The following is a 10288-nucleotide window of genomic DNA, read 5'->3' on the forward strand; positions in this document are numbered from 1 at the left end:
ACTTGGATAGGAGCGAATCCACATAATATGGCAGCATTAAACCACTGGAGCAAAGATTCTTCAAACCGCTCATATTCAAATTTAAGACAAAGAGCCTGGAATCTGGAATTTACTTTTGGTACAGCATTGAGTTGAATACTTAACTTCAAAGCTGTTCAAAAAAAATCTCCATGCTCTTTCTCACCTTAAGGCCAATCCCGAATATACAGAATGACAACATACGACTCTTTTGCTGGATCAAATAATTCCAGCCTCAGTCATATGTCACCTTGGCTACGAAGGGTTAGAAACTATACCTAGTTCTAATTTAGGGCTTGTTTATTAACCAACGAAGAACTTAGAATAGCTATAGGTCTTCGTTTTGCGCTGACATTATGTGTCCCTTGTGAAACTCATATCGATAGACTTAGACACCCCACCCCCTCCATACTGTCGTTTTTCAAAAGGCAAATTATCCAGGCACTATGCCATCAATTCGATCATCAATAGAATCTTGAAATCCGCAAATATTCCTTCTACACTGGAACTGGCTTCAGCACAGATAGAATGACACTAGTCCCTTGGAACCAAGGTATACCCCTCGCTTGAAATTATACATGTGTAGATCGTTTTGCTAGATCTTTTTATTTCAACTCTATCACGAAAGCTGAAAATACAAAAACAAATAAATATAGCCACCTTAATAATCTTTTGTTTGTTCCGGTAATCTCAGACACCTGTGTATCATTTGGAACCCAAGCCCTGAAATTATTCAAAACAAAGGGCAAAGGTTACGTTTAATCACAGGTGATCCAAAAAAGGCTTCTATCTACGACAAAGAATACAGTCAAAATTTGTCGATCCAAATATATATCTGTACATGGGTCATTAAGCCCTTCCGACCAAACCTAAATACATTATTTTATTTTATTTCTCTTCTTTTAATTATATATTTTTACATAGAATATAGATATTGTATTTTTAATAAATAGTTATTATTTAAAAAAAAACATATTAAAAATAAATTAATTACTGAAATATATTATGTAAATTTATACAAATATATTTTTTAAAGTAACTAGTTACTTTTGGCAGTTACATTTCAAAAATATAACTAGTTACATTTACTAGTTACAATTTTTAAAATATAACTAGTTACAGTTATTTTTTAGCAAAAATTTACTTGTAACTAGTTACTTTAACAACATTATCTACATGATGTTCGCGGCAATGTGGTATTTTTTCAATTTTAAATAATTTTTTGCATGTTTTTTTTTAAATTAAAAAATCTAATTTTACAGGAGATGTATTCCAACATGTTTAGAATACTTATCTTATGAATTGTAGACAATTTTGTCGTTAGCCTTTGAGTCATTTATAATTTATATATAGAGTAAATATTATAAATTATATTAAGTTGAAAAGTTCATTCAAAATTGTCTGAAATTCATAGGGTAGACATTCCAAATATGATGGAATACATTTCAGGTAAAATCAGATTTTTAAATTTAAAAACGCGCTCAAAAAATTATTTAAAGTTGAAAAATACCACATTGTCGGAAAAACACATTTACGCTAAATATATAAAATACAATTCCAATTTATTACAAAATTTTCATTTTTTACAATCATAAAATTTTGAAACATACAATAAATTAAAAATTTAATAAAAGAAAATCAACTATCTTTTTGAATATTCTTTTCTTTCATTAATTATATGTATAAACGGCTCGTTTTGAGCCGATTTTTAAAAACGGATAACTCAATATTTTGGACAGAAAAATATTGCCTAAGCCTCGAGATTTCGACAATATATGTATAGATCTTTGTTCCTTTTATGAAAAAAATTTTCAGGCTTGCATAATATTTTTCTGGATGAAGCATTGAGTTAGCCGTTTTTAAAAATCTTCTCAAAAATAGCCGTTTAGCAACACTAATTATATGTATTTAGACTAATTTTCGACGAATGTGAAAATTTTTCCTGATAGATGAGCATTACTAACTGAGGATTTAAAGTATTCGAATTTCTTCATTATTTTCTTTTTTTGTGTAATTTATTTAGAAGAAACAATTATTTTTTTTTATCTCCCTAGATATTACACTTAAAATTTTGGCTACGAAATGACCAAATAAATTTTCCAACTATTATAAGCTATTCGTATTTAAGCATATTATCTTTGCAATCATTTTCTTTGAACTTATTAAATTTGGGCATTTCGAATTTTTTTATATATATAATTTACATTAGAGCTTGCAGCGTATGCTTGGCGGAAAATTTTTCCATCAATATGATGTTTCCGGGAATGATTGCGTGCCCATCTGACTTTCAAATTGCTTATAAAGGTTTCCTAATGGCGGCAGACGAAAAATATTCCCGAAATGAGTACGTTTGCGTTGACCAAGGTCTCGATATCTATCCTAATGGCGGAAATATTTTAGCTCAAGGTGCCATATTAGAGCTTACCGAGGCGCATTGCGGAAACCTTAATTGCCAGAAGTATCCTACCGGAAGAGAGATTCCTTGCGTGGTGTGCTTGAGATAAAAATAAGAAGAAATTAGGTCCAAAAGGAACATGAAAATTGAAAAAAAAATACCAAAAGAATTAGAAAATCCTAAATGATAAATATCGATATCTTTCCAAGCCATTTTAAAACTTTTTTTTATAACGATATTATAGTTAATCAAATTTTTGGTCAAGCATTTTATTTTTTTAAACATATTATGCCAATATTAAACTTATAATAACGTCGTTGTCTTTTTTTATTATTGGTTGATCTAGCCTTAATTCATTTTTATGTCTAATTTTAGCGCAGATTTTCAAAATTCCATCTATGCTCTAATTAGAAATGATATTGTTAGTTTATTATCTTATAAAAAAAATAATAATTATGTTAGAAAAATGGCGTTTAGGTCAACCTCATATTTTAGCACTGCCTTTTATATCTATATTTAATTGTGATTGCAAAAATGATAAGCACATTCCTTTATAGTGTAAATTATTATTCGCTCATTTTAGATAATGCCCTCTTTGTTTTAAACATTTATTCATAGCATTGTTATAATATATATTATGTTACATTTAAATAAAGTCAACATGATTTTAATATTAAAATTAATAAGTGGATAAAGAGTACCAGACGACAACGTTTAATAAATTTAACTTAAATCAAATGGGATTGGATGTAAATTTAGAAAAAATTTCTTTTCTTTTTAAGAATTTTATTATTTTATAATTTTTTACCAGCGTTTAGATGACAGATTATTTACTGAAGGCAAACTCTGCTCAAAATCCTATACCCCCTCTCTCCCCAAAATAAAATTAGCGCTGCATTCGGTCCTGATACTCCAACGTTATTATTTACAAGTTTTTAATTATTATGGCAATCCCTTCATATATTTTAAAAAGAATAACTTAAATTATCAATATACTCTACTACAGTTATTTTTTAATTGAATTAAAATAAAAACATTCTCCTCATTTATGATGAATCCTATTATAGTACATGGTTTGGAATAAAATGAGTTTACTGATAGAAATTTGGAACCTTTCTAAATGATATTTATAAATATGGCAGAAAATTAGAAATAATTTTTATAGAAAATAATGCTATGATTATATGGAATATATAGATTTCCTCGATGTTTAGTGATATGTGTATATTATAAGATTATAATAAAAATTAAATAAATTTTTATTGCATCTATTTTGCCCTAATTCATCTAGAATATAATTAACACCCCAAGAGCATGGCCTACCCCCTGACCTACCCCCCTTAGATTCCCCTTCAAGAAATTTGAAGCAAAATGATCCTTCCCCCAATCAATTTACATCAATATTAAAAATATATAAGTATGTATAAAAATACATTTAAAATAACACTATCTAATATAAGAAATAATGTATGAACAGGGTTTCTCCTATCGCATTCAAGTAAGCTAACATATTATTAGTATTTCCAAATCCCAAAAATCTACCACAGAATCTCCTCTTTTAAAAATTATGTTTTTGAAATTATTTTATAAAAAAAATAAAATCGGGTACATCGTTATTTTACCCTTTTTCTTTCTAGAGCCTTGGACTTATTTATAGAGCAGTTTAAGATCATCTAATCTTGATGATCAGTTTATGAAATAGTCTTTGAATTTTATTGTTTATATCATATCTGTTTGATTAATACAAGTCGGCTCTTTAAGTTAAATAAATGGGAAATTTTCATCATTTTTAGATGATCAACCCTAAAGAGATTAGATCTGTAGAGTAAACTATTGATAATGATCGCACGATAAGCCTATAAGGATGGGTAAATTTTTTTTAGAATGGATCTGTATAATAAATAAATAATTTATTGATACCTTAAAAAATAATGTTTTGGATCTAATTATATATGTTATTGATTTCTCATAAAATGTCCAGTTTTCAGTAAATATTTGCTTAATACTTCTAATTAAAGTATAATTTATAAAAAAAGCAAAGGACGTTATAGAGTTAATTTTGTGGAACGCAGAAATATAACCACAAAATATTCCTTAAATATAAGGAAAATCTTAAAAATTGAATTTAAAATCTTTAAAGTAAAAGTGATATCGTATCCGCTTCATCCTGATATCTCTTCAGACTATACGCACAAACCTCTTGCTATATTATAGTGAGCGTGAGCGGTTAGATGATAAAAATTTAATTTTCGTTCATAAAAGAGATGAGATATTTAAATTTGGGAACGCCAAAACATCAGGTCGAAACATATTATAGCGATATATTTGTCTATTCATTCAATCGATATTCCGCTGTTCCTTTGAAGATATTTTTAGGTTGAAATCCTAAATTATAATCGTAATTGAATATATTCTGGGTAGGCATGAAATAAAAAGGATTTAATATTTTTAATTTCATGCAAAATCTTTAAAATATGATTTAATCCTAGAAAATGATTTGATGCTAGCTGAACTTTTTTATTCGCATTAATATTTATGACACTATATTTGACAAATTATTTACTCTTTAAACTCGCTCAATTATCTACCATGATCAAAATCATACATTAAAGCCCCTTTCACACTAGACAGTACTGCAGGAACAAGTATTCACAGAGATAAGGAAATTTTAATTTATCGTTAAAAATAGGAATGTAATAGGAGAGAAATAACTGTTCAAATCATTATCAATTTAAAAAATATTATTCATTTATGTCTGCTAGTCGATTTTTTAAAAGAGTCGAATAAGATTTTAGCCAAAATAATTATATGTAAGCCTCGAGATTTTGCAAATAGAGGTCCAAACCATGCTGCCACCTATTAGCAAAATCTCTAAACTTCCTTAATATTATTTTGGCTAAAATTTTAATCGGACCATTTTTATAAATCGACCCGAATCGAGCTTTTTAACAACACTAGCTGAAATACCTAATGGCGCCAACCGTACCCCATATTGTAATGGGGAATAAATGTAGTTAATTGGTGGATGAAGATGAAAATGATATCAGGGGCCAAAATCCAAAATAAGGATAAGAGCCTGAGCTTCCAAAACAAAAAGAATAGGTTAGATCTTTTAGTTATTCTTATTTCAAATTTTTAGAACCAACTGATCTAAATCAGCTATTACTAAATAGGCCAACATTACTTAAAAAAGTGTGTTACTAATAATGGAAGAAGATTTTTTAAAGTTGTATAAATACGAATATGTTGAATAATTAATTGGAGCTGAAGCAGTTTTTAGGACCTATTTAGGGGCGTCACTAGCCTTTACAATCCCAGGGGGCTCAACTAATTTACAGAGCTTCACCCCCCCCCCCCCCATACTCCCTATTTTTCCCGGGCTTCGCTCGGGTTTTCTTTTAATATATTTTGCTTTTTAGATAAAATTTATAAGAACTAGTATTCAAAATTTCGTATTTTGTTATTTATTATGCTACATACTAATGCTACCACATAAATATTTAAAGTAAAACACAGGACATTTGGTAAGATAAGGATAATCTTTTTAATACAAAATAATAATCTATTTATAGTAATAAATATTCACGATTTCAGAATAGATATATAATAATAATTTATAATATCAAAGAGCATTAAATATTTGTGATTTCGCATATGAAAAAATTTTGCATGTAAATAATTGCAAAGGTTAAAAAAATATCCATTTTTTTCATACAATTCCTTACTACAGTATTAAATATTTGGGATTTGCGGATGTAAAAAAATTTTACAACTAAAGAATTACAAAAATAAAATATGTTTATTTATTCCTATATTGACTCAATTAAAAATGACTAAAAAATCACACAAGGCAATATAAATTTTAGCAAAATCAAATTGACAAAAGATCAAGCAACTATAACTCTCTGTAACCATTTTTTATATCTCTAACATTCAAAATTTACATTCTTCTATTCAAAAGTATAAATAAGATTAGTTTAAAAGTGTATTTTATTAAATGTACTTTGTTGAACCAACTCTTTCATTATCCAATATACATTTATATAGATTGTTGCCACCAACATTCAGAATTGCCATAGCATCCTCATCAAATCTATGCCTATATCTAATTTTATTTTTAATTATATTGAAAAAATTAATTATTACTATCTTATCTCCAGAATCAATTCTACTATAGATTCTATTTTTTTTAAATAAAATATCTTGTATATAAATTAATTTCTCTATTTCCTTTTTTTGTCTACATTATTTATATCTCTTGCATTCATAATTAATCTTCCTTCTTCATCATCCAAAAATAAATAAAATTAGTTTAAACATGTATTTCATTAAATAAATTTTGTTGAACTACAACTCTTTCTTTATCCAATATACCTTTATATATGGATCTTGCTACCAAGATCAGACTTGGCATAACTTTCTCATCAAATTCCATGCCTATATCTAATTTTATCTTTAATTATATTAAAATATTATTATTATTATTGGGGGGGGGGGGGGTGTAAAAAATAATTTTTTTTGATATAAATATCAATCGATAGCTAATCAAAAGATTTACTGTAAGTCAATGTCTGCCCCATGATAGGTGGTCTAGGGGGTAAGGGTAGGGGGGGGGGGGTGTAAAAATAATTTTTTGGATATGGGTATCAAATAAAAGGTAATTTTAATATGGTTTGACTGAAAGTCTTCATTCTTGGTCTTGATGGGTATGACTTGGTCTGGGGGGGGTCAACATATTAACAAAATGTCTAGTTGGATAGAATTTATAGAAATAAAAGTGAATGAAGATAAAACAATTTTTTAAATCTTTTTTCAGTTCCAATCCCGGACTTGAAATATATAATATGCAGTGTTCTATATTAGCACGATATTCCATAGCTATTTTTTTAGTATCGATATCTTTAGCGTGCAACATTTTTTTAAAAAGAGAGATAACGGTAGATCGTTACTAAATAAATAGCAAAAATTATTATAATAATTTTTTAATTAATTCTAAAATCATAATCTTTTAATTTTATTTTATTTTAAAATTTAAATTTACATTTAAAAATATGCAAAATATATTTTTCAATAAATTAAATTTTTTAAATGTCTACAGTATAGAATGATAATGAAAATAATTTTGGTACAGATCATATCGACAAAGGAATATCCCTTGAAAATGATGATGATATTAAATTTCCTTTTCCTTAATTCACAAATTATTTTAATCTCGATAAAAAAAATTAACACATTATATAAATTTTGCTGTAAGATGTGGCCATGGTTTTATCATCAAACTAAACTAGTTGCTTCAACTTGAGAAAACATGGTAATATATCAACCAAAAATTAATATCAATGTATAGCTCAATTCTTAATCTTTAAAAAAAATTAGAGCATCTATAATAGTTTTTGAGTTAGATGAGTTTAAGTGAAAGTTGATTTTCTGGCTTAGTCTAAACATACTATATTTCAACCGGCCATAAGATAGTGAATTTTTATGGGTAGACTTCATTATTAAATACAATTATAAGCAGAGGTTTAAATATAGTCACTGCTATTTATAAACGCATTGTAGCCTAGTGATAAAATTATTGGCTAGCAACTTACTAATTTGTAATATTTTTAAATCTCAACGGCTATATTTGAGACCATCGATTCACAAATTTTAAAATGACATTATAAATTTTTCTTATTGCAGTTATAAATTATTGCACTTCTTTATAAGCAAATCATCTATATTATAATATTTTTTTTCAAGCCATATAATCAACAACATATTTTATTGATTTCGATAATTAATTTAAAATATATGAAATTATTTATTATTTACACAAATAATATTTAAGTGACATTTTGTGGAACAATTAATGTCATTTTTAAAACATTGACCTTATTGTTGCAACTTTTTTGGCAATTGCAAATTGATTTAAACTACCATAAGAAGATGTTATTCTTGATGCTGTTATTATGGAGATCTTCTATTAGGAATGGTAAAATTGGTAAATTTTATTGATTTATGAATGTTCGTTTTTAAAAATGGGGAATCAATTTTTCCCAAATTAGTTCCAACCCATAATTTCTCGCCCTCCATTTGTATAATTTCGGTCTCAATATTTTTGGGGCATAGATTAGATCTATCATTTTTATTTATTGGGATCAGTACGTGATCCCCAATGCAAAATTTTATCTTTTTAATTATATTCTTATAAGCATTCTCTTGCTTCTTCTTATCTATTAAATATGAAATGAACGAAGGTAGTCTGGTTAAAATATTTTCGATGCTGTTGCCAATCGAGTTTATAGTATAATTATCTTTCCATAATATTATATTTCCAAATACCTAGCAATTTTTTATATAATCTTTGAGCTTATTCACTGGGACAGTTGCATATATTGTTTCAATCGATTTGATAGTTGTGTTCACTCCTAAATATTTAGGAAAAAAGATTACTAGTTTTTCTTAAAAAATAATAGGCCCGGCCTGAAGCCCGTTCGGACCGAACACATAATATAAATATTTTTTTTATATTAAAGCATAAACTAATATTTTATATTTTACATGCCAATAAGAACACATAGTGTTTGATGGCATTGTAATTTTTCTTATTTTTCTTGTGTTTTTCGATTTGTTTCTTTAGTTTTTTTGTATAAATCTTACTAAACTGTTTAAACGAAGCTATTATAGCAGTCCAAAAAGCCTGCTGTTTACCAATAAATCGAACCAGGATACACTTTAGGTGTCCAATACGACGCAACCAATTTTTTCCCTTAAATTCCTAACCACAACATAATTGACAAAATCCAAATCAAATTAGAAATATAAAATAGATTTACTTAAAATTTATTTATTTTTTTGTATATTATTAGAAAATGATAAATTATTTTATAATAATCTTAAAAAAAATATTGTAAAATAATCAAAAATGAAAATTGCAAAATTATCTAACATTAAAATAATATCCATGATTTATGGTCCTCTTGCACTTTCTGGCTGGGTAGGGCCTAATATTTTTAAAAATAATTCTGCCTGGGTCGGGCTATTATTATTCAATTTTATTAAATAAATTAATATATTTTAAAACTTGCAAGAAATAGGACGTAATATTTATATTTGTAAATTTATTTTTTACAATTAAAAAATTATTAATTTTTTCTATATTTAAATAAATTCGGACCAAGCCGGGCGGGCTAATAATTTTTATATGGGGTTGCGTTTCTAGACAAATATATGAAAAAATTGGGGATAGGGCAGAGCCTAACAAATTTTAAAAAAAGTGAATCATGCTTAAAATATTAATCCCGAAGCAGATCACTAATTGATATCATTTATTAAATTTAAATTCGATGAAAAACCCATATGGAAAAATAAATTTCAGACAAACCGAAATAAAATAATCACAATTTGATGGGTTGGGTCGGGTTTAACTAACATCAAATAAACTACAATATGAAAATAAAATAATATTCTAATATTTTTCAACTATGCTAATAATATACTAGTGAATATTTATTTAATCAATCAAATTATTCGAATACAAATAAAAAGTAATTCAATAAACATTTACCTGTATGATTCTTATCATTGTGATGTGTCTTAAATATTTCACCCAATTCGGACAATATAATAATTGGCTTGTTTTTCTTCGAACACATTATAGTATTATTTTTTAAAAGTTCTTTAATTTTAGATTTTAGTTTGGCATCTATTCCATCAATATTTGTATAATTTTTCGTCATGAGAATTTGTTTAAAAATATTATATTCAGTAAGATTTTTAGGTAACTAATTGGGGCATTATTAAAAATATTAATATTTTGAATTATAAATATATAAAAAAGAAATTTGAAATTAAGTATTAACTAGAAAAAAAATTCTAAATCTTAACTTTTTT

The 10288-nt window shown here is 26.7% G+C and overlaps 1 protein-coding gene and 1 long non-coding RNA gene across 2 annotated transcripts in view; one reads left to right on the plus strand and one right to left on the minus strand.

Annotated features, from left to right (window-relative positions):
- The window catches only part of LOC135927910 (collagen alpha chain-like), a 41897-nt gene extending 39262 nt beyond the window's left edge, over nucleotides 1-2635 (plus strand). The window contains exon 13 of the mRNA XM_065464211.1: nucleotides 2228-2635. Within this exon, the coding sequence (XP_065320283.1) occupies nucleotides 2228-2522 (295 nt within the window). The 3' untranslated portion in view covers nucleotides 2523-2635. The remainder of the gene's footprint in view (nucleotides 1-2227) is intronic.
- LOC135928101 (uncharacterized) lies at nucleotides 2232-10055 on the minus strand. Its single transcript, XR_010572241.1, has 3 exons — nucleotides 9963-10055; nucleotides 6417-6518; nucleotides 2232-2512 (listed from the first exon to the last, which is right to left on the minus strand). It is a non-coding gene; the product is annotated as an uncharacterized LOC135928101 (long non-coding RNA).
- Between the last annotated feature and the right edge of the window lie 233 nt (nucleotides 10056-10288).

Source organism: Gordionus sp. m RMFG-2023, chromosome 1 (genome assembly GCF_954871325.1).
Source record: "Gordionus sp. m RMFG-2023 chromosome 1, tfGorSpeb1-WG-v2, whole genome shotgun sequence".
Taxonomy (NCBI): domain Eukaryota; kingdom Metazoa; phylum Nematomorpha; class Gordioida; order Chordodea; family Parachordodidae; genus Gordionus; species Gordionus sp. m RMFG-2023.